The sequence below is a fragment of the Podarcis gaigeae genome, assembly GCF_964106915.1.
Source record: "Podarcis gaigeae genome assembly, chromosome: 7".
NCBI lineage: Eukaryota > Metazoa > Chordata > Lepidosauria > Squamata > Lacertidae > Podarcis > Podarcis gaigeae.
This window is the reverse complement of record NC_139683.1, coordinates 68,644,441-68,670,015: the sequence shown is the minus strand read 5'-3', so window position 1 is coordinate 68,670,015 and position 25,575 is coordinate 68,644,441. Positions and strand designations below refer to the sequence as shown.

Genomic DNA, 25,575 nt, shown 5'->3' with positions numbered 1-25,575 from the left:
TCCATTTTAAAGTTCAGAATAGAGTAGTTGCTTTGGAAGACAATCATCAGGCATCTGAACAACATGACCAGTCCAACAAAGTTGATGTTGAAGAATCAGTTCTTTGATGGGCAATCTTTGCTTCTTCCAGTACACTGGCATTAGTGTCTTCCCAAGTGATACGTAAATTTTTTGAAGATTCTGTTGATGGAATCTTTCAAGGAGTTGGAGATGGCGTTTATAAGTGGATCAGCTTTGCTGCAGGAGTTGCCGGAAGGAGGCATACAAGATGCCATCCAACCGTCTTAAGGGCTCCATTCTGGGTTTGTGTAAGGTTTACTCCTTAGCCGTTTCTTCTACTGAAGATGTCCCACAAGGCCCTGGAGGTTTAGGAACAGAGATGTCCTTCTCCTAGGTGGGCTACCTTCCCAAACTGATGAGCCCCATCTGCCTATGGAGTACCGCCCCATCAACCTCATTTTCCCCAGGCAATCTCTACCTGTGTCTTCTTACAACTTCTTCCTCCCCAGCCAGGATTGGACAAAACTAGAATCAGTTGCCTCTGCCTGTCATGGGCTTCGCCTACTGTTGGTCTCTCGGCATTCTGCACTACTAGTCCCAATAGGTACCACCTACCACTGCCTGTCTGACAATAGAGGGACAAAAAGATTGGGAGCAGAGGGAAGTAGAAGCTAAAGCAGTGGGGCTCGCCAGATGGCTAGGAGGTGACAACTTGAACCTTCCTTCCCATAGGAGCTCTTCAGAAACCTGGCAGCTGATCCGGGTTCTGCAGGGCGAGTCAGCCTCTCTTTCCACATAAGAACAAACAACAACAGTTCAAACGAGAATTATTTGCAACATCTGGAAAACAATATTTTGACATTTGAATAAAGCGTGCAATTTTAGCTAGTAAGGCAGCAAAAAATGTTCATGGCATTTGTATTAACCAAGTTCGGCTTGGTACATTCATTTGCTAAATCTTACCTTTTCTCTGGATAGATATAGCTTAGCCATGGTGAGCCACGTTTTAGTAACATGGACTACTGTATTTTGTTGGATGTGGGGCTGCCTTGGGAGACTGCCTGGAAATGGTTAAGGTAAAGGTAAAGGTACCCCTGACCGTTAGGTCCAGTCACGGACGATTCTGGGGTTGCACGCTCATCTCACTCTATAGGCCAAGGGAGCTGGTGTTTGTCCTCAGACAGTTTCCCGGTCATGTGGCCAGCATGACTAAGCTGCTTCTGGAGAACCAGAGCAGCGCACAGAAACGCCGTTTACCTTCCCACAACAGTGGTACCTATTTATCTACTTGCACTGGCATGCTTTCAAACTGCTAGGCTGGCAGAAGCTGGGACAGAGCAATGGGAGCTCACCCCATGGTGGGGATTCAAACCACCGACCTTCTGATCGGCAAGCCCTAGGCTCTGTGGTTTAGACCACAGCACCACCTGCGTCCCGCCTGGAAATGGTAGTTAGTACCAAATGTAAACTGCAGAGATACGGAGGCCAGATGCTAGGATCATACTTTGCTGGTCCTTTAAGAGTTGCACCAGCTTCCAATCTGTTTCTTCACCTAGAATCATAGAATTGCATAATCGGAAGGGATCCCGAGAGTCTAGTCCAACAACCTGTAATGCAGGAATCTCAACATCCAGTCCCCCATCCAATCCGAAACCATACTGGACCCTGCTTAACTTTGCAAATGTGATGGCAGCACTTCAGAGTACAGTAGTCCCTCGGGTTACATACGCTTCAAGTTACATACGCTTTAGGTTACAGACTCCGCTAACCCAGAAATATTACCTCGGGTTAAGAACTTTGCTTCAGGATGAGAACAGAAATTGTGCAGGTGGCGCGGAAGCAGCAGGGGGCCCCATTAGCTAAAGTGGTGCTTCAGGTTAAGAACAGTTTCAGGTTAAGAACAGACCTCCGGAACAAATTAGGTACGTAACCAGAGGTACCACTGTACTGGGGTTTACCATTTGAGACCTACACAGCTTAGGACCTAGGGACCTACATGAACATTTGCCTTAGCAACAACCAGCCTGTCCATTGAGATAATCGTTGGAGGTCTTCCTTCAAGCACTGCTTATTATAAAACAGGGAAAATTAAAAGATAAATGCGGACAAATGTCACTTACGATGTAGATTAAATATATACCAACAGTGTCTCTTTCCTTAATAGGATGCTAAAAAGGAATTTTATGACTTTATCAGTGGCATTTTGTGATAAATATTGAGATATTTCCCCAGTAATAATGGTGTTATTAATGAGATTTATATGGAAGACAGACTTCTTTGATGTAATTATGGAAAGTCATCTTTTGCATTTGAATTATTCATTGAAATCAGATAAGTGGCTTAACTACACATATTATTTCTAATAAATCTTCAGGTTGTGACCAATACTGTGGCACTTTGCTTATGGAAATGTCTTCTTAGGAAACTTACCAGTGCCTACATCAATGTCTTTTCAGCGCAAGGTAAAGACTTAAAAAAAAAAAAGACTTTTACCAGCTTAAAGGTTTTATCACCCAATTTTTATCGCTGCTTTTATCCTGCTGTTTTAAATTTAATTTGCTTATGCTTTATTGTATTTTTATTGTTTCCGTTTTTATCAACACCCCATATAACGCGATACTCAAGGGTAGAATAAAAATCTGATAATTTAATAAGCAAAACGCATATTTGGCTAGTACAACTTGAAACTGCAGGGAAATGCTCCTGAATGAAAACACATTAGACAGCAGAGCTTAGCTGAGTAATTGTTAAGATTAACCAATTTAAAAATGTTCAACGAATGAAAAAAAGGGCCCCTGATTAATCAGGCAGATTATTGTGGGGTGCTTTTTTTTAATAAAAGAGGGGGAGGGAGACAGGTACTTTAAAGTCATACAATTAAAATTTCTTTAACTGGATTGCAGTACAAATTAAAAACAAAACAAAAACCCTTACCTGTTTTGTTTGTGCTGTTGTTTCTGTGTGCATGCCGAAGAGCAGTCAACCACGTGAGCCGCCACCTAGAATCAGGAGTGATTCTGCCCATTTTCCATCCACCATTTGAGCACTGCATCTGGTTCTCAAGCACCATTTTAAGTTCAGTTAAAAGTTCAGAGTGCGTACTGAACAAAGCGTGTTCTCCTTCATTGAGAGCACGTGTTGCGGTGGGGTCTCCTGAGCCACCCCTCTGTTACCAGGCAGGGTCTCTAAAGATGGCCTGGGGCAGTGATTGGTTCACTGGGTTGCTGGGGTAAAAGTTATGTTGCAATTTTGGTGGGGGGGTAAAATGTTTAAATACTCTGCACGCAGCCTGGAGCTTTCTCTTTGCTATGTGCAACGGATGACCCGCCCACCCGCCCTTGAGTAAGGGGTTGTTGCATTGACCTTGCTATGCCTGTCATGGGGTCGTCTGCCGTTGGGGCAGGGGCTTGGTAGGAATTTTGTCCATCTGGCTGATTGGCTGGGCCATTTGGTTTTTGCCTACTGCGTAGCAAATCGTCACAACTTGTAAGATTGCGGTTAGGCATTGGTTATAAATTGGTGGAGGAGGGGTTAGGATAGGCTGGGCCTGCCCCTCCATGGTTGCTGCAGAAAGGGAATTCCGTTAAAGGAATCCTGGGGCTTGCCATCTTTTCGTCCAATCCCTGGAATGGGACTAGGGCCGGCAAGCCTTCGGGGAGCATGCGGATGAGAATTGAGGGTCTGTGTCTCAGCTCCATTTCTCCCCGACTTGCTTTCCCCCGCACTGTCTTTCGGTGGTGCCCGGAAGTCAGTTCTGTTCCCAGGCGGGGGGACAGATAGTCTTAACCAATGCCTAAACAACCACTCACGGTTTTGTATTTAAATAAAGTTGTGGCCAAAATTATGCCAAAAACCTTAAACAAAAATTAAGTGTGCGTTGTGAGTTATTTGGGGGGTGGCTTGGGGACCTCGACACGCAAGTGGATTTCGCCGTAAAGCAGTAAAGAAGTGAGGCAAAAGACCCTGGGCCTAAGCATATATGCATATTGTATAAAGGTGCAGAGCCCTTCTTTCACACCCTGTGAAACATAAATGCAGTTTTTAAAAACTGGGCAATGGCGCACTGCCCGCCCGTAACTCCCGACCCTTCTCCAATCTACTTCCCCCTTTCCCCTTTGTTTTGACAGATCAGGGGAGGCTCGGGAGTCACGGGCAGGCAGCCGTTGCCCAGGAGGGGCCAGCCTGGTAGTGCAGTTGGCTCTGGCTGGCTTCAGAAGCTGCTCGCTGCTGTGGCACAGGAAAAATGGTGGGCACCATGGCAGCTGCCACGTCTGGCTCTGGGTTGCTGAGGTTGCTGTGGCCACGTTTCCCGGGGACAGATTTGCAAATCTGGGGACATTCCGGGGACGGAATTTGTCCAGGGACAGATTTGCAAATCCGGGGACTGTCTCCGGGAATGGGGGACGTCTGGTAACCCTATGCCAGAACCCTCACCCCTCCTTCGCAAGACCCATTGATTACCTGGCTTTAGGAAGGCAGTGTGAGGGCTGGGGGGGGGGATGTTGCCAAAGGCCACTGTTAAAGGCCTTGAGGGCCACATGCAGCCCTTGGGCTGAGCGTTGGACCACTCTGGTTTGAACTATGGAAAGACGGCATGCAAATAAAATTACATTTGTACCTTGGATCCTGAATGCCTTGGTACTTGGACGTTTTGGCTCCCGAACGCCGCAAACCCGGAAGTGAAGTGTTCCGGTTTGCGAACTATTTTTGGAACCTGAACATCCGCTGGGGCTTCTGATTGGCTGAGGAGCCTCCTGCAGCCAATCAGAAGCCGTGCTATGGTTTCTGAATGTTTTGGAAGTCAAATGGACTTCCGGGACAGAATCCCTTCAACATTCAAGGTACGACTGTATGTATGTATATATGAACGTATGTACTGATTGTGGAAATAACTTAAAGAAAATACAGGACAGAGGATGCACAATCTGCACGCTGTGCACATTAAAAAAAACTCTTCTTTTTCAGATTTTGTTTACGGATGATGCTGTTTATGGAACCCAGGGTTTTGGTTCATCTCTTGTGAATGATGCTTAGATTTTCCTCATTTATCCTGCTGTCAGGTGCTGTCCTGAGGAAACATTTCTGAGCTAGATCATCTCATCTCCCTGGATCCAACCCCAGCACAGATTAACCCACGTCTTTCCAATGGTAGTACAACCCAGACAGAGATCAAGGCGAGATGGTGGAAGCAGCATCTCATTTCTGCCTTATTATTTCTCATGATTAAAGACTCCGACGAACACAAAGCTTTTCCTTTTCGGAGACGGTTACCCGTTTTGAAATAAAACACTTTATTATTCCGCAAACTCAAGATGGAAAATAAAAAAGCACAATTCTTCAGAAAGAATGTTAAAAGAAATTGTGTCGTCAAGCCTCGTGAATAAAACTTTACTAGCTAAAAATGGAATAAAACACATTCTTCTTTTTTTATGTAAAAAGTAACAATTAACATGAAACATGATTTAATGAGCAGACTTCGTTCATCCTTTACGCAAAACTAGGCTATGTCTCCACAGGCCCACATCAAAGTTATTAAGCAGGCAAATCCACCGTTTGCTTCCATGGCCTGTACTTATTTCCGGATGTCGTCCGCTTCCTCCAGCTCTCTTTCCTGATGCTCTCTTTCCCACCTCATTTCTTTAAGCTCTTGCCTGTATTTCCGCTCAATGAATCGTTTCTGATGGGCCATCTGAGGAAAGTTATCTGAGGCAAGAAGAAATGTTTCGTGCGTTAAAATAAAGGCCAGGCATTCCGAGTGTTCATTATTCTATTACACCAGGAGGAATAAGGAACATTTTCAGCTACGGTCATGTAATACCTTTACTTATCACACTCATGGTCAAAATTCCTGTCAGGGTGTGGAAATAGGAGACTTTCACCCAAGTCTTCCCAGAGAGTCTCATGAATGAATAGAGCATTCTCCGCAGCCAAAACGTCCCCCAAATTGTACTTTGCCAAACCTTTATTAAGCATTACAAATACCTTGGAAGTCGAACAGAACCCGTTCCAGAAGTCCGTTCGACTTCCAAAACGTTTGAAAACCAAAGCATGGCTTCTGATTGGCTGCAGGAAGCTCCTGCAGCCAATCGGAAGCCACAGAGTCCCTGTTGAACTTTCGGCTTCCAAAAACAGTTTGCAAAACAGAACACTCACTTCTGGGTTTGTGGCATTCGGAAGCCAAAATGTTCAAGAATTAAGCTGTTCGAAAACCAAGGTACGACTGTATAGGCCAGCCTTTCTCAACCTGTGGGTCGCCAGATGTTCTTGAACTACAACTCCCATCACCCCCTAGCTAGCAAGGCCAGAGCTCAGGGATGATGGGAGTTGTAGTCCAACAACATCTGGGGACCCACAGGTTGAGAACCGCTGGTATAGGCCATCATAAAACATCCATATATAAAAATTTAAAAGATGTGTGCTGGCTGTGTCAAAATGGTTGGGAGCCAGTGACTTAACAAACACAGGACTTTGCCTAGGGACTCAGCAGGCAGCACTGTGGTCTACCACAGAGCCGCTTGGAATTGTCGATCAGAAGGTCGGCGATTCGAATCCCCATGACGGGGTGCACTCCTGTTGTTCTGTCCCAGCTCCTGCCAACCTAGCAGTTCAAAAGCACACCAGTGCAAGCAGATAAATAGATACCGCCGTGGTGGGAAGGCAAACGGCATTTCCATGTGCTCTGGCTTCTGTCATGGTGTCCCATTGCACCAGAAGCGGTTAAGTCATGCTGGCCACATGACCCGGAAAGCTGCCCCCTCAGCCTCAAAGCGAGATGAGTGCCGCAATCCCATAGCCACGTTTGACTGGACTTAACCATCCAGGGGTCCTTTACCTTTACCGTACAGCTGCAAATATAATGTTTTAAGTGCATTATACACATGTGACCCTAGATGGCACTGGTGAGCTAATGGCAAATTCCATATATAGATTTTAAACTTAAAAAAAAAAAATTTCACAGCGTTTTGTATATATGTGTAGCTTCAGCCTAGGTGATGCTACTTCAGAGCAATGCTACACACTGGACACAAAAGCAGAGCCAACTTGATTATTTTAGTGTTGTATTTTAATCTTGTTTTTAAGTTGTATTTTAATCAATTGTTTTGATACCTGGTGTTAGCAGCCCTGAGCCCAGTCTTGGCTGGGGAGGGTGGGGTATAAATAAAATTTATTATTATTATAATGAAAGCTGCCTCCGGGATCTTTCCAAGTCAAACAATGGGTGAGTGGGAAATTATGTTACCCAATAGGAATGGTTGTGTATATGTATATTTATGTATGCTTTCGTAGATTTTCACGGGTACAGGAATGCAGGTTTTGGTGTCCTCGGGTGTCTTCCCGTGTAAAAGTTGGGGTGTCTAGGCGACGTTTCGACGAGGTCTCACTCGTCATCTTCAGGCTGGTGCTTTCGGCTTCTTGTTACTGGAACAGAGCGGGATCTCAATGTTTGAGTTCCTATAAATACTGTAGAGGGGGTGTGGTGTCTAGCCTCCAATGTTCTGGGCAGAGAGGAAGTTCCCAGGCTAGTGTGCCTTTTCTTCTTTTGTTCCTTAATTACTTGAGAGATACCTTGAGTGATTTCTTGAGTGATATCCTGAGTACCACTTAGGTGGGTCATTAGGTGTGGATTAGTTGCTAAAGTCTTTGTGTCTTGACCTCTTGAACTTTGTGAAGAGTTTTCCTGAGAAGATGGCTGTATTGCACTTAGTTGTGCTTTGGCTTGGCTTCGTGTATAGGGGCGAGCTGTGGTTTTGTGGCTTGTGTCAGCCAGATCTGTGTAGGGATTGCAGGGGGGTGCAGCATCCGGAGGTGCCACCATGGATTGGCTACTGGATGGTGTCAGTAATTCATCTGTGGAGAGGGTCTGGGTTTGGGTCTGGTGTGGTTGATTGGTGTTGGCGTTCTGTGTGCCTCTGGATCTGGTGTCAGTTTTTGTGGAGAGGGCTAATTTCCAGATGTCTGGCAAGCGGGATGTGTCGTCACGCTTGTTCATGTTGTGAGGGTGTTTCTCTATCTCGATGGCTTCCATGATTATTCTCTTGTGGTGATGTTCCGTGTTAAAGAGCAATTTGGAATCTGCAAAATTAATTTCGTGTCCTGTTTCTTTCATGTGTTGGAAAAGAGAGGAAGTTTTTTCTTCTTTTTTGACGGCATTCTTGTGTTCTGCGATACGTGCATTTATTTGTCTGTTTGTTTGTCCAATGTACGTGGCTGGGCAGACTTTGCAGGGTATTTCATAGATCCCTTGGTTTTCCAACTGGATTTTATCCTTGGGGTTTCTGAGGATATTGGCTATTTTTTGGTTGGTGCAAAAGGCTGTTTTGATATTGTGTTTATGGAGGATTTTGCTAATTTTATCTGTAGTGCCCTTGATATAAGGAAGGAGGGCCATGCCATTGTTTTCTTCTGTGTCTTGGTTTTTGGGGGGTGTTTCCTTTTGGATTAGCTTCGTAATCCTGTTTTGCTGGTATCCATTGGCAATTAACACATTTGAGAGATTCTGTAACTCAGTTGTCAAGTGGTCTTTGTCAGCCAGGCGTTTGGTTCTGGAGATGAGAGTCTTGGCTACGGAGTTTATTTGTGCAGGGTGGTGGTGTGATTGTGCATGTAAGTAGCGGTTGGTGTGTGTTTTTTTCTGGTAGATAGTGTGTCCTAGGGAGCCATCAGGTTTTTTGTAGATTAGGACGTCAAGGAAGGGAAGTTGGTTGTTGGCTTCTATTTCCATAGTGAATTGTATTTTGGGGTGTAAGTTGTTGAGATGTGTGAGGAAGCTATCCAGTTTTTCCTTCCCGTGTGGCCAAATTACAAAGGTGTCGTCAACATATCTGAGCCAAAGTTTGGGTTTGTGTTCTGACTTGTCTAAAGCATTGGTTTCAAAGTGTTCCATGTACAGGTTTGCGATGACCGGTGAGAGGGGTGATCCCATAGGTGCTCCTTCTATCTGTTTGTATCTTTGTCCATTGTGGATGAAGTACGTGTTGGACAACATGAACAAGCGTGACGACACATCCCGCTTGCCAGACATCTGGAAATTAGCCCTCTCCACAAAAACTGACACCAGATCCAGAGGCACACAGAACGCCAACACCAATCAACCACACCAGACCCAAACCCAGACCCTCTCCACAGATGAATTACTGACACCATCCAGTAGCCAATCCATGGTGGCACCTCCGGATGCTGCACCCCCCTGCAATCCCTACACAGATCTGGCTGACACAAGCCACAAAACCACAGCTCGCCCCTATACACGAAGCCAAGCCAAAGCACAACTAAGTGCAATACAGCCATCTTCTCAGGAAAACTCTTCACAAAGTTCAAGAGGTCAAGACACAAAGACTTTAGCAACTAATCCACACCTAATGACCCACCTAAGTGGTACTCAGGATATCACTCAAGAAATCACTCAAGGTATCTCTCAAGTAATTAAGGAACAAAAGAAGAAAAGGCACACTAGCCTGGGAACTTCCTCTCTGCCCAGAACATTGGAGGCTAGACACCACACCCCCTCTACAGTATTTATAGGAACTCAAACATTGAGATCCCGCTCTGTTCCAGTAACAAGAAGCCGAAAGCACCAGCCTGAAGATGACGAGTGAGACCTCGTCGAAACGTCGCCTAGACACCCCAACTTTTACACGGGAAGACACCCGAGGACACCAAAACCTGCATATTTATGTATATATCAACAATATGAATCTGGCTATTTATTCCTCCATTTGAAGATGCTACCCAAATGTACTTGTTGAGCAATTTGCGAGCCTCTACCATGAAACATTTTAGCGGGGGGGGGGGGGGCAGAATGGAGTATCCTTATGGAAAATTTGTAACAGATCGGTGAACTATGCTGGGAAAGTCTCCGTACTTTGGGAAGCTATCATTTTTCATCAAGGACAAGAAGGGCTCCATCTGGTGCTAATCAAGATAATCTCCCCCATTACCACCATAATGGGCATCAGGGAGGGGAGGGGGGAAAGCTGTTCAGCTCTTAAAAACCAATATATACAATTGAGAAGCCAATGGAAGTTAATATATACTGCTTGGCAAGAGCGGTGCAGAATAAGGTAGACAAACACATCATCCGTAGTGGCGACGCCAGGTGGAAGGTCGCCGGCGAAAGCGTAGCCTCCATCGGATTTGGTGCCAGATGAGAAATTGCTCTTTGTGATTGACTTGCTAGTGCTGACGCAGAAACAGCTGGTGTCCTTGGGAAGATGAGGCTTTCGGGGACATGATAGGAAACACAGCTGATGCAAGAGGCTGAGGAGGAGGCTTGAATGAAGGGCTCAGCCACTTCTGAACCCAAGGCCATCTCCATAAACAAACAACCTCCTCTTGCAGAAGCGATTCCATTCTCTCTCCCTCCCCCTCCTCTCTCCTCAAAAGATTGGAAGATGCCACCAGCCGCTAAGTCTCTGGTACCGCAAAGGCACTCCTGTGCAAAGTGTGGTCCTTTTGTACTCTTCTTGCAGATCTGATGTACCAGACTAAGTGCCACTTATGGATGACAAAAGTTTGGTGAAGTCTCCCGCGTGTGTTTTCCCCAGAATCGCTTGAAAGCCCTTGTCCTCGTAAGATCTGAGTCGCCCTGACACACACGGTGGGTTTAAGAACCTCTGGTGGCTTTAGACGGAAGTTCTTGTGGGGGAGAGAATGCTCTTCTGCTATTTCGTCGTTTTCCTTTCCGTATTTCGGAGGCTCTCAGATTAACTCAGGGGAGTACAGAAGGTGAAAATCTTGCATGTGGGGCAGAGAGGTGAGATTTCACATGCCACATTCGTGCTCCGTATTCGTACACAAAAGGAAATAACGGAAAGAAATCATACCGTAAAAATGGACCTCTCTCAAGAGCGCACATTTTAAATGCACCTGTTTAAAAAAATGATATTCATTCTTCCAAGACAGGGGCTGAAAGCTACCGACTGTTTGGCTGATGTAAGCAGATGAGCTCAACTCTTGATAGATAAAAGTACGGCGACTTTTGCCAGAGATTTCAACGAGATTAAGAGTTATCTGGGGTTGTAGCACAAAGATTTAAGTCCCTGTTTGGCAGCAGCTTGCGGGTTTTGCAATCAATCCTGCAGGGTGAGCGCTCTGGCCCCCATTCTAGCAAAGCGCCGACTTTATTTTAATCACAATGCCTAGATCATGAATGTCAGTGGAATGACTCGTGTGCCTGAATTTAAGCATGGGCTTAAGTGCTTCGCTGGACCAAGGCCAAAGAGCTCAGCACTTCACTTGACCGACTCCCCGCCAACTAGGCCTGAAATATTGTGACTTTTTGGAGGGATTATGCTTACAAAGGGGGAGAGGGCTAGACACATAAAGGAACACAGAATGGAAAACCTGCCATCACTTTGCTGAATTTTCAAGGCTGAAACTGCACGCTCAATCACTTTACCTTGAGCAAATATGCTCAAAGCAAACGCTTGAGGGCCAGTTTTGCGCTTACTTGTTTATCGCCACATCTTTCCTTGAGTCTATGCAACTGACACCACATTTGTTTAAGACCAATAGTGAAAAGCGCAATGTGCTCAGACCCAAACTACATGACCTGAGGTCCACGAATAACCTTCCAACTTATGTCCATATCAGAGAGGGAAAGCAAAAACCATCACCGCATTTTGAAAAATAAAAATGACCCACACATACTTCCTATATGTTTAATTATAGGTTTTTGATGACATCATCATCATCATCATTATTATTATTATTATTATTATTATTATTATTATCATCCCACCCGTCTGACTGGGTTGCCCCAACCACTCTGGGCAGCTTCCAACACATATAAAAACATAATAAAAACATCAAACATTAAAAGCATCCCGATACAGGATGTTCTTCTTGTTCTTTCATTCTATATGTTAAGTCTGCAAGCTGCACGTATTCTGTCAACTTAAGTTGCCATTCTTCTTTAGTTGGGACCTTGCTCATTTTCCATTTTTGTGCTAACAAAACACGGGCCGCAGTAGTGGCATACATAACCTTTTTTTGACACCTGGGAATTTCAGCCTGAATTATTCCCAACAGAAAGGACTTGGATTGCAATGCTTTCTTGGCTATCCGAGTTGGGTCATAACAGAGTCTGGTTTATTCTCTACCTGGAAATGCGATCTCTCATTTCACACGGCGCCACATAGCCGTATCTGCTGCTAGCCCAGAAAACCTTGTCGCTGTGGTCTAATGATAGAGCGATTTAAAAGCCCTGGCCATTAAAATAATAATAATAATAATAAAATATTTCCCACGGCTGGCTTGTTGAGACCCACTTGCCAGGAAGCCTATGTAATGGCTCTGCCTCACTGGGTAGGGGAACATTTTTGATTTAATCCAAATGTGTGTGTTATGTAAGCAAATTTTCAATTCAAAATGGTCTAAAAGAAATGGAGGGGGAAGGTGGATGGGGATGCTGGTGCTGACTGTCATTTGATTGTTTTATCTGTACTTTCTCTCTGCCTCTCTCTCTCTCTCTCTCTCTGCCTCTCTCTCTCTCTCTCTCTCTCTCTCTCTCAACCATAGGTAACACTTGCACATTCCCTGCCCCAACCCCCAGAACGAAATAATCCAAGAAAGCCTCTTACATTTTTCCAAGGCATCCATTGCTGCGCACATCTCTGCTTGCTGAATGCTGTTTTTAAAAAAAGAAAAGCAAATAAAGGAAAGGAAAGGGGGAGAAATCATGGCAAATGTATTTATGGGGTAAACTAGAGCTTCCGAGAAGCAACCACTCTGATGGCTCTGCTGAGACTAATTCTTCAAATAATCATTGGGCACTTGTTCCCATAAAAACCCTTCATGCACAGGCACACACACAAACCCGTTCCAGCGAGTTGTTTTTAAAACTTCAGATCAATAGCACTAAGATCTTCCCCTTTCATAATTCTTCGGCAAATTGTTTTAATGAAAATATTAAATTTAAAACCGACCAACCAACCAACAGGCAAACTCTACAGCTCTAGAAAAATGGATGGCGATATTACAGCAAATAGAACACTTTCCCGCTAATATTTTATTAGGAATTATTTTTATCTTATTCTTAGAATCAGTGCAGTCCGGACAAGGAGGTGATCAATGGTGAGGGAGAAACCCTTTAAATATTATTTATCATGCAGCTGGCACCCTCGCTGTACAGTCCCTAAGATGCTTTTCTCATTCATCTTCAATACAAACCTACAAAGTGTGTTGCTCTTCTTCCATTAATGGAAATGCAGGCTGGGGGAGACTAATCTGTCTGAAGGTTGCTCAGAAAGGCCATGGCTGAACTAGAATTCGAACCCAGGCCTTCTGTCCCTGGCACTCTAGCCATGGAGCTATAGCGGCTCTCTGCAACATCTTATTTTGGCCAGATACAGACTTAAATGGGAGTAGTGGGAATTCTAGCATTCGCTTTCTTAAGGAGCACCATCTAAATTACCAAGGGATTTCCCATAGCTTTCAAAACACCTGTTTAATTAGATGTGTATTCAAAAATTTACCATACCTTGGTCCTTTACCGCATCCTATTCTTTCGCCTTTAAAATAAACAGCTACGGTGTATGTCCTGGCATGAGAGGGTCCGACTGTTTGCAGAGTCCTTAGTCCCAGGAAAGACAGTAACACACAAAAAAAGTCACACTTTTGAAAGCAGGACTTACTAAGGCCTCTTAACAGAAATGCCCCCCTGTTAGCAAAGATTAATCATGGGATTGCAGACGAACAGCACTTTATGGATTATTTTACAAGGCACTGCAAACACGTCATTGCTTTAAAAGTGAAGTATTTATGTACGCTTGGTGTAGAATTATAGGCATTTACACTTTTTGGCAAATTCAGATCTTCGGGATAGAAATATAAGGTACTGTGACAAATGCTGTCCCTCTAAATGGCAACTACTGCAAATTGCCCCATCAGTAACGGAAAGTTGCAGGATCTGTCACTACTAACCAGGCAGCTTTCCCTTTGGACGAAGAGTTTGATATAAATCTGCAGCCATTTTAAGATGAGACACGAGTTCTCAGACAAACGATAAATTTGCTTCTCTTTCCCGTCTCCCCCTCTGATCCATCTCCAATGTCACGCTGAGTATTGGTTCATAGAATCATAGAATCATAGAGTTGGAAGAGACCACAAGGGCCATCGAGTCCAACCCCCTGCCAAGCAGGAAACACCATCAGAGCACTCCTGACATATGGTTGTCAAGCCTCTGCTTAAAGACCTCCAAAGAAGGAGACTCCACCACACTCCTTGGCAGCAAATTCCACTGTCAAACAGCTCTTACTGTCAGGAAGTTCTTCCTAATGTTTAGGTGGAATCTTCTTTCTTGTAGTTTGGATCCATTGCTCCGTGTCTGCTTCTCTGGAGCAGCAGAAAACAACCTTTCTCTCTCCTCTATGTGACATCCTTTTATATATTTGAACATGGCTATCATATCACCCCTTAACCTCCTCTTCTCCAGGCTAAACATGCCCAGCTCCCTTAGCCGTTCCTCATAAGGCATCGTTTCCAGGCCTTTGACCATTTTGGTTGCCCTCCTCTGGACATGTTCCAGTTTGTCAGTGTCCTTCTTGAACTGTGGTGCCCAGAACTGGTTCTACGCAGTTTCAGCAGTTAAGGTACATTTAGGAAACGCTTTACAGCGGAAATAGACAAATGGCAGCTTCAAGTCAACCAAACAGCCCATCCCAAATTGCCTATGGATCTATACATTCTTTCCACCCGCTACGAAACAAGACGATCTGTTGCAAGAGAGGCGCTACCCCATTCAAATGTCAAAGTTTCATTACTGAGCTACACTTTAAAACAATTTATAATAATCCTTCCATCCGTGCCAGATCTCAATTTTCTGTCCCTTTCCTGTTGCCACGAAACTGAGTCCGGGAGAAAATGGTACAGCTTAAAGGGCGGGACAGCTCTCAAATGGATCGTCAAAAGATGGGAGTCACCAGTCTCATTGCATCTCCAACACTTATCTAATTCAGTCTTATACATCTTAGCAAGTCTACTCGAAGTTAGAGACCATCTGTAAATCATTTTCAGGTAGTTCTCCTTCAAGGAATAACATGATGTAATAATTTCAGATCGTTTCTCCCCCAGAGATTAAAATCTATATTGTGTCCTATATCTATTGCCCAGTGTGTCATGGAGACTTTGACAAGATCGTCTTTTGTTTCCCATTCTAATAACATTTTAGATAAAAGTTTTTCTTTATTTTGTAAGAGTTCTTTTTCAAATTGTGAGCTTTGATCCAAAAAAACAAAACAGTTTCCCTGTTTATTTTAAACATTTTCTGTAACTGATGATATTGTAGCCAGTCTGTTAACATGGCTCCTTACACTTTCCATTAATTCCAGTTTAGGTTCCCCCTCTGTAAAGCATAGCAATTCCTTGTAAGTTGTCCACTGTCTATCCTTATTAATTCTCTTTATTGTAATAGCCTCAATAGTGTCTTCCTTTCCAGCAGATTTGTGTATTTCTCCCAAACTCTATACAAATTCTTCCTTGGAATATGGTTTGTAAAACAAAGCAGCAACTCTGCTACCGATCCCAAATGACGCTGGAGAGTTACACTTGCAGGAGTTACAGAGTCTGCTTAAAGCAGCAGCTTCCACTCCCTGACGTGCGAAGGGAGGCACTGAAACTATTTTGTGGGTGGGCGAATGCGAACTTATCGGCGAGGATCAAATGATCCACCATCCACTGAATTTAGAGCCATCCCATCTTCCACATGCAGCAGTTCTCTTGACTACATTTGTGGCGCTTGAAGCTGACTTCGAGATAGAAAAGGGGAAACGGCAAACTAATCTCTTCTTTAAACAAAAGGCAGAGGGTGCTTAATCCGAGTCATATGGATATGGAGACAAAAATAAACGCCAAGTGTGGAGCTGAAAATGAGAGATCGGCTCACGACGCTATAATTAGTTTATGGCAGGAAGAAGGAGAAAGGCTTCTTACTTATAGAGAGGGATGTCTGGCTCCTTCCCTTCTGTTCGGAGAGTTAAGCAGCATTGCTGGAGCTGGGATTTTGGATCGTTCCAGTCCTGGTTTAAAATGAATTCCTGTAATGTAGAGAAATAACAACAGGCTCCAATTAGAGGAGCAGGAAGAGGCTGGAAACAGGGTTAAAAACAGGAGTTTTGCCCCAAGTTAATGTTGTTGTTTTTTAAGTTTATGCCAAAGTATGTGCATGCAACAGAAGGTAAAGGTAAAGGGACCCCTGACCATTAGGTCCAGTCGTGGCCGACTCTGGGGTTGCTGCGCTCATCTCGTTTATTGGCCGAGGGAGCCGGCATACAGCTTTTGGGTCATGTGGCCAGCATGACTAAGCCGCTTCTGGCGAACCAGAGCAGCGCACGGAAATGCCGTTTACCTTCCCGCCTGAGCGGTACCTATTTATCTACTTGCACTTTGACGTGCTTTCGAACTGCTAGGTTGGCAGGAGCATGCAACAGAACAAAGGTTTTAATTATCATAAAGATGGGACTCTGTGGCAAACCCAGATTGGTTGCTGCATTAAGTATAAAACTCCAAGCTGTCCTACCTTTAGTCGTGGGAAGAAGCAGACATTCATGAAGGTGTGGACGTATTCCAAGTCCTTGTCTATGTACAGAGCAGCAATAAAGGCTGGAAGGGAGGAAAACCAAATATGCGAATAATGTTATTCTTTGGGTAAAAAGAGTTTACACTTGCAGAGAATCTCTGGTGCTCTCAAGGTCTCTCACAGCAAATATTTCTGAGCTAAGAACCCGGGCTGCTCAGCTGCTTAAGGGGGGAAAGATTGCTTGGCGAATACAGTTTTTTGACCACCTTGGGAACAAGGTGAAAAACATAACGAAGAGTTAGGAGGTCTGTTAAGAAGAGTTTGGATTTGATATCCCGCCTTTCACTCCCCTTAAGGCAGGGGTGTCAAACTCAAATTCATCGGGGGCCGCATCAGCAGTTTGGTCACCCTCAAAGGGCCGGTTGTATCTGTGTCCACTCTTTATTATCATAAATTATTGTCACTGCATTCAATTATTACTGTTTTTTGTAATAATGTAGACGGTCCAGAAGGATGTTATGGTCGATTGTATCAAAGGCCGCTGAGAGATCCAGCAGAACTAGGACACAAAGTTGTTACAAATAATGAGCCCTAATGAGACGATTGCTGCAATCCTATGTGCATTTACTTGAAACTCCTGTCGAAGAAAGTGTGGCTGGCTTCTGAGTAAACATACACGGCATGGGGCTGTAAATAAAATGTGTGTGTGGGAGAGAGAGAGAGAGAGAGAGAGAGCTCTGACAGGAAAGCATCAACATGCCTTGTGCACTCTCATTTTCCTTGGCTAATTCCCCTGCCCCCCCCCCCCATCTCGGGGTGCCATTGCATAGTGCAAAAGGCGAAAGAGTGCGAGCACGCTGCCTGCAACTGGATCTCCGGCTTTTTCCTTTCCTTCCCCAAGACGGGAGGGAGAGATCAAGACGGAGCTGCTGGCAGGGCGGAGAGCGAGCCGCCCAATTGTGTGACCGAGTGATGGAAGGGCTGCAAGGAGCCGCAGTCCGATCTCCTCCCAGGAATGTGCCAGCGGGACTGACATGTGCCGGACGGGGAGAAGCGCCCAGTGCCGCTGCGCGGGCGCAGAGTCCAACTTGTGGAGCTGAGATAGAGAGCCGGGCGCCAGATCGCCTCCCTCGCTTGGCTTGCCGCGAAATTGCAAGAGGAGGAGGAGGAAGGCGGCGGTGGGGTGCATGGAGTGGAGGGGGTGCCAGGGAACACAGCCCCCTCCCATCACGGCCATCATCATCGCTGCCCCCACTTTACATTTATTTTAAGGGTGTTTGGAGTGCGCGCGCCTCTCTCTCTCTCCCACTCACCACCCCACCAGCCACCCCATATTCCCAAAGAACACGGGCATTGTTGGTCCTGGAAAGGCTGGCCGTGCAAAGATGGAGAGGGAGGCGAAATGAAGAGGAAGGGAAGGGAAATGAAGAGGAAGGCGAAATGAAGAAGAAGAGGCTGGTGAAATCCAGCGCGGAGGAAAAGAGGACGCCTCCCGCAGGGCGAGTTTGCACGCCGGGATCCAGCATCCCCGGAGAAGCTCTAAGGCTGGAATAAAAAAGTTTCTCCGAGGAGAAAGACTCCCCCTCCGCGGCGCGGAGAGACCTGACCTTCCGCTTGCTCTTTTTGAGCAGTGAGCGGGAGAGAGAAGCAAGCTGCCCGCCTCGCTTCAGCCCTCGACGACGAAGGCGCAAGTTGAGAGACACGGGGACATTTGAAGCTGCAGCCACGTCCTTAAGAGCGACGGGGGGTGGCGAGTAGGGAGCCGCACCATGTAAATTTTATTGTGTAAAAAAAAAAAAAAACACAAGCGAGAATAAAAGGTGAAGGCTGGTGGCCGGCGGTGGCTACACAGGCCACATGACGAGGTCTGGCGGGCCGGATTTGGCCTGCGGGCCTTGTGTCTGACACCCGTGCCTTAAGGAGTCTCAAAGTGGCTAACAATCTCCTTTCCCTTCCTCCCCCACAACAAACACTCTGTGAGGTGAGTGAGGCTGAGAGACTTCAGAGAAGTGTGACTAGCCCAAGGTCACCCAGCAGCTGCATGTGGAGGAGCGGAGACGCGAACCCGGTTCCCCAGATTATGAGACTACCACTCTTAACCACTACACCACCCTGGCTCCCAAGCACAAAGGGCACCCGAAAGGTGAGAGTCTCCAAAAGGGAAAAGAAAATGAAATAACAGAGGGGTGGACCACCAATTGTCTGTATCATCAAATAACATGGGTGGAATGGGATTCAGTCTGTGAAATTGCACGTTTTGAGGCGAGCGGAAGGAACTCAGCCCGATCCAGAAGCACATAAAAGGCTTAGGGAGGTCATGTTGTAGAGGGTGGGATTCTTCTAGCCACTTCAACGGCTGCGAGGGTCAACCGACCTCCTTTGGGGAAAAGGTTCCTATGGGTTATAGCTCCATGAAAGTGTCTCTTGCTTTTAATTCCAAAGTGGGAGGTGTGGGCTGGCCATTGTGGAGCAATCTCATAGCAGTGTTGCACCTCTGGAAGTCTAATCTGCCAATTTACAGCTTCCATCTAATGTGGGATGAAGGCACGAGGCCACATTGACAAGTTTGCGGTCGACAAATAAGCACATCTGATGCTCCGAGCAGCACGCACCCCCCTCCACATGCTGGCTTGTTAAGCCGGGAATTGGTTAGGTGAAGCAGGTCACATTCCCAACAGCCTCTCCCTCCTTAAGACCCTTTAAATTGCATTACGCTAAGGGCGTCCTTCGTACAGTTGAGAAGATGGTCGTTGCACGGTCTCACCAAGAACAACGTTGTCCCTCAATTTACATGTGTCCACTCTGGCCTCCCCCCTTTGCTTCTGGGTTCAAACTCTCAAAACATAAATCTCTTGGGAGACCAGACTAGAATTAACAATGTCGTGAGTTTTATTCATGAAAAATGGAAAGCAAATAAATATCAAGTTATGTTTCTTGGTTAATGCAGCATTATGGTATGAACCCCTTTTTGTTCGTTGTTGCTGTTGTTTATTTATTTCCCACCCATCTGGCTGGGTTTCCCCAGCCACTCTGAGCAGCTTACAGGATATATAAAAATAGAACATTAAAAAACAGAATATCCTACACAGGAAACAAACAAACCAATAAAGCAATAGAAAGCAATAATAACAACAACAATGCTCTCCTTTTTATGAAACTGGAGACCTCATCTCCTCAAGAACCCCATTCACTCTCTTCCTTAACCCCAGACCCACTAAATGCTTTAACTGGACAGATCCCAATTGCTCCTTAAAAGCAATTGCTCCTCTAAGAATTCCTTCCTTTCTTCATGCAGTTCACCACAGTTGGTCTAATAAAAATAATGATGATGATGATGATGATGATGATGATGATGATGATAGACAATCTGGTGCCCCCCAGATGTTGCAGGACTACAAAACCTATCATCCATGGCCATTGCTAACCCTGGCAGAAACTGATTGGTGCTGTATTCCAGAAAATGTGGAGGACGCCAGGTTGCCTATCCCTTCTCTAGTACAAGGTCACTGAAGAGCAAATCTTGTGCTCTGCCTGTAACCTCTGCTTGACAAGGGCTGAAAACTGAGTCACTGAATTGTCAACATCTGGACAAATTAATGAAGCATTGTGAAGAGCTGGGGACAGAGTCTGGACTTCTAAATCCTGTGGTTTAGCCAGCAGACTATAACTTCTAAGAAATAAATCTCTGCAAAGTATACACTCCCAGTGCTTCGGATATCAATCACGATTGTTTGTGAACAACTTCCATTTACTAAAAGGATTTGGCAAGAGACACGGGACCTGCTCAACTCACAAAATGTATTAAAATGCTCTGGATAGAGATTAACTTCCTTGGCCCGTTATTTATTGCCACTTCACTTGCACTGGAAGGAGAACCTTAAAAAAACAAATAAACTTTAAAAAAAAATTAGCTGAAAGAGGATTTAAACTTCACTATGGGGGTTTATGTTACTGTACCTTCAGAAGCAATGCCATTTATGAAACTGAAAACTGACTGTATTTAAAATAAAATAATAAAGAACTATTTGGAGTGCCTCAGGGTGTGATTCTCTCCCCGATGCTTTTTAACATCTTTATGCGCCCCCTCGCCCAGCTTGTCCGGAGTTTTGGGCTGGGTTGCCATCAGTATGCCGATGACACCCAGCTCTATCTGTTGATGGACGGCAATCCTGACTCGGCCCCAGACACACTGACCAGATGTCTGGAAGCTGTGGCTGGATGGTTACGTGGGAGCCGGTTGAAGTTAAATCCTTCGAAGACAGAGGTCCTCTGGCTGGGACGGAGTGATATGGGATTGAGGGGGCCACTCCCATCTCTTGCGGGGGTGCAATTAGTGCCAGCACCGTCCGTTAAGAGTTTGGGTGTAGTCTTCGATACCTCCCTCTCTATGGAGGCGCAGATTACAGCTATAACAAATGCGGCATTTTTTCATCTCCGCCAAGCTAAGCAGTTGGCTCCTTATCTCTCTCGCCCTGACCTAGCCACTGTGATCCACGAGACGGTCACCTCCAGACTGGATTATTGTAACTCGCTCTACGTGGGGCTGCCCTTGAGACTGACCCAGAAACTCCAGCGGGTGCAGAATGCCGCGGCGAGACTCCTTATGGGGTCTTCGCTGCAAGATCATATTCATCCGGTACTATACCAGCTGCACTGGCTCCCGGTGGAGTACAGGATCAGGTTTAAGGTGCTGGTTTTAACCTTTAAAGCCCTATACGGCCTAGGACCCTCGTACCTACGGGACCGCCTCTCCTGGTATGTCCCACAGAGAAATTTACGGTCTGCAAACAAAAACATCCTGAAGATCCCAGGCCACAGAGAGGTTAGGCTGGCCTCAACTAGAGCCAGGGCTTTCTCGGCTGCGGCTCCAATCTGGTGGAACGCTCTGTCACAAGAGACTAGGGCACTGCGGGACCTGACATCTTTCCGCAGGGCCTGCAAGACAGAGCTGTTCCACCAGGCCTTTGGTCAGGGCGCAGTCTGACCCCCTCCTCTGGCAACCTGCACAGAATTTTGCTTAATGGTTGCCATCAATTTGATTTTAATTTGATTTTAATTAATTTTATAATGAATGTTTTTAGAATGTTGGATTATTTTTATTGTTGTTAGCCGCCCTGAGCCCAGCTTCGGCTGGGGAGGGCGGGATATAAATAAAATTTATTATTATTATTATTATTATTATTATTATTATTATTATTATTTCCCCTTTATCTCTGTACTTGCAAAGGGGCACCTAAAAGCAGGTGATACTGAATGTTTGCTGTCCTGCCCCATGCTATGTAATGCTCATGACCTCTTTAAGATGGGGATAACCCAACTTGGTGCCTGCCCTCCAGGTGTTGAACTACAACCTCCAGCACCCCAACCATTGGAAATTCTGGTTAAGACTAATGGGAATTATAGTCCAGCAACATCTGGAGGGCACCATGTTGGTTGCCCGTCTTAAGAGATCAAGAACGGGCCGCAGAATCATATGTTCCCTCTCTCCAACCCTCCTTCCCTCTGGTGCAAACTCCTGCACAGCCCTTCCCCAATGTGGTTTGCTATGGCCAAAATTAATAGTAATGATAATGATAATAATAATAATTTATTATTTATACCCCGCCCATCTGCCTGGGTTTCCCCAGCCACTCTGGGCAGCTCCCAACAGAATATTTAAAACACAATAAAACATCAAACATTAAAGACCTCCATAAACAGGGCTGCCTTCAGATGTCTTCTAAAAGTCAGATAGTTGTTTATTTCCTTGACATCTGATGGGAGGGTGTTCTACAGGGTGGGCGCCACTACCTAGAAGGCCCTCTGCCTGTTTCCCTGCAACCTCACTTCTCGCAGCGAGGGAATCTCCAGAAGGCCCTCGGCGCTGGACCTCAGTGTCCTGGCTGAATGATGGGGGTGGAGATGCTCCTTCAGGTCTACTGGGCTGAGGCCGTTTAGGGCTTTAAAGGTCAGCACCAACACTCGTAATTATGCTCATAAATGTACCGGGAGCCAATGTAGGCACCAACATTAATCGACGGGTGCTGTAACTTGATGAATCGATTAAATGTAAGTAAGTGTACAAACACACGCCAATACCTCAATACACACACACAGCTCAATATACCTTTTGGGTAACGCAAAAGAAATGCAACAGAACCACAGTTAAAAGAAACAAAATCTCCCTCCAAATAGTACCTTGAACTGACGACATGTGCATTCTCGATGGATTCCAGAATCCACCAAACCCGCTTTGTGTTTTTTAGGGGTTTTGTTTTGTTTTTTTAAACCAAATATCTCTTATAGCCCAGAACCTTGCCTTTCTCGCTTCTGCTATCTGCTGTCACCTTTAACGTCACCCCTAATTTCCTTTGGGAGGAAACAGAAGATGGTGGCACTCACATTCCAAAAGATCCGCCAGCGTCTTCGTCCGTAAGGCCACGGGGCGCTTGGTTTTGTCGTTTGTAATGGCGAACTCCTGCATGCCCAGTTCTTCGGCGACTTTGGCCTGTGTTCTGTTGTTGACCAGGGAGCTCCGCAACAGCTACCGACACAACAGAGAGCACTCAGGTAAGAACACCCCCAAAATTCTGGGGAGGAACCATTTCCCCAGCCGTTGCTTGGCAAAACAGAAGAAACCAAATCACCTCTGCTAGATTTTGTTCCTACACCAAGTTGCCGCTCATGCTAACCACTTAATACCAGGGACCTTCTCCTGGTGCTGATCTGTATGACCCACATGATCAACTGCTTGGTCCCTCACCCCCAAAGTGACGCAGGAGAAGAGTTTCTCCTTCTCTCCCCATCCCGGCTGCGCCATGTTCCTGTCAATCAAATGGCTGCTTTCAAATGGGAGCAAGGGGTGCATGCTGCTCTAATATTTTTTGGTAATAATAATAATAAAAAATTTTATTTATACCCCGCCCTCCCCAGCCAAGACCGGGCTCAGGATGGCTAACAACCAATAATAAAAACAAGTTGATTGAAATATAACTTAAAAAACAAGATTAAAATACAACATTAAAACATTAAAATGCAGCCTCATCACATGAGGAGAAAGGAAGAAAGAAAGAAAGAAAGAAAGAAAGAAAGAAAGAAAGGGAGGGAGGGAGGGAGGGAGGGAGGGAGGGAGGGAGGGAGTCAAACTGATTCTAAGCCAAAGGCCAGGAAGAACAACTCTGTCTTACAGGCCCTGCAGAAAGAGACAGAGCGTTCCACCAGGCTGGAGCCAGTGTTGAGAAAGCTCTGGCTCTGGTTGAGGCTAATCTAACTTCCTTAGGGCCCGGGACCTCTAGGGTGTTGCTATTTATGGACCTTAAGGTCCTCTGTGGGGCATACCAGGAGAGTATGGTTTAGACCACAGCACCACCTGCATCCCTGAAATGTTGGGTGCTCCTTCCTGACCACAGCACACAGCTATCCTCTCCCTCCTTTCCTAGCTTGAGGCAATCTGTAGTTTATCATTTGGTCCAAACTGGCAAACCACGGTTTGCGCTTATCCTGAGATTATACTACAATTTGTCTTAGGTCAGAAGCCCCCGACTCGTGTCCAGCTTCTTGTTGAAGCAAGCTAATGGGCAGAAAATATGCCAAGCTCAATTTCTCTTGCCGACAGAAGTGTGCTCTTGCTTCCACTGTGCATACAAAGCAGAGAGAGCTTCTGTGTAACTCGCTAATGATGGAGGTGCCTAAGGTGCTGCTTACATATAATCCTCTCCAATTGTCTAAAGGATGTTGCAAGAGCCGCGGTAACAGGCGGTCGATTTATCGCTCTCATCCTGGATCCGTGAATATTACTACAGCTTCAGCCAATTTAACGTAAATAGACTTGGCAACACGTAATCCTCTCACACTGGGCAAAGCGAGCTGGTCCCCGATGTGTCCGTCGCAGGAGGACTGCAGTGTTAATTGTCAAAAAATGCAGCCACCTGTGGCGACGAAGAATTAAGTACTATGAGAATCGAGAGCCAGTTGACAGGAAGAGAGGAGCCCAGCGCTTTAATTAACAGCAGCCACTTTCCAAAAGAACAAGCACGCAACTTATTGTTGGGGCAACGTCCACAGCGAACCAGCAGCTCGGAAAGCAGAACCTAATGGCACATTGCAATTTGCATAGGATGCGAAGGCTGGGTGAACAGCCGAGGTGAAATTTCTGTGAAAGATGGAACGATACGGGCGGGGGCTGGCAAAGCACGAGAGCAGCGCGAAACGAAACGTTAACGCGCGCCCAAAACATAAAAGCAACTTTTGAAAGCTTATTTCAGTCTGATCAGATGAAAGGGAGCTCGGGAGAGGGGGCAGGCCCGCTGATAAGAAAATTTAACATGTCATATTTATTCATCAGAAGACAGAAGGGAGACAGGCTCAAATTATGCTTAAGAGAAGGTCTCGGGGAAAAGGAAGAGGAAGGGGACCAAGGGAGAAAGCGGCTTGGAGGGAAAACGCGCTCACTGCTTAAAACGTAACTTTGGTTAAACATTAAAATGCCCTGCCACTTCAGCTGCAAGTTCAAAGAGCACTCGGGTCTTTGAAATCAGGGGTTAGCCTTCCTCAGAGCTACTGGCCGAGTGGAAATATGCAGAAGAGAGCAAAGGAGAGGGGGGATTGGAAGGGATGGACAGCATAAAGTCAAAACTGGATCTTCTTTGTGCTGCAGAACTCTTAAAAAAAAGATCCGGTTGCATTCAGGAAATTTCTAGGAGAGGCTTCTCCTTCTGGCTAGCACAAAGGCGAATGATATAGGATGATTATATGTAAATAAAAGCGAGTTTCCTGGATTGTAGTCGCACTCCAGTCAGTGTAGCAAAATGGCGCTCTAACTATGCAGAAACTCAGATGTACAAGCTTCTGGGGTTACAGTTGCCCAAACAAAATACCTGGTTGCCATTTTGGGGCCAAGCAGCTCAAAAGGCGTGTTTTCCAAGACAACCTTTGATTTCCATAAATTCATCCTGATTGCGCAGGTAACATATAATGGATAGGATTCTACAGGGTGGGGTATCAGTGTGTGAAAACAGTCGAGATCCAAGGATCCCCAAGCACGCATCTTCAGATGGTGGAGGCTACTGGTGCCCTCCTGG

The 25,575-nt window shown here is 45.6% G+C and overlaps 1 protein-coding gene across 2 annotated transcripts in view; it reads right to left on the bottom strand.

Moving 5' to 3' along the window:
• Positions 1-5,267: 5,267 nt before the first annotated feature.
• The window catches only part of DROSHA (drosha ribonuclease III), a 92,043-nt gene continuing 71,735 nt past the window's right edge, over positions 5,268-25,575 (bottom strand). For both annotated transcript variants that reach the window (XM_083747147.1, XM_083747148.1), the window contains exons 27-32: positions 22,898-23,039; positions 16,517-16,599; positions 15,931-16,034; positions 13,481-13,573; positions 12,582-12,628; positions 5,268-5,703 (exon numbers count right to left, since the gene is read on the bottom strand). In XM_083747147.1, coding sequence (XP_083603273.1) covers positions 5,573-5,703; positions 12,582-12,628; positions 13,481-13,573; positions 15,931-16,034; positions 16,517-16,599; positions 22,898-23,039 — 600 coding nt within the window. In that variant the 3' untranslated portion in view covers positions 5,268-5,572. The remainder of the gene's footprint in view (positions 5,704-12,581; positions 12,629-13,480; positions 13,574-15,930; positions 16,035-16,516; positions 16,600-22,897; positions 23,040-25,575) is intronic.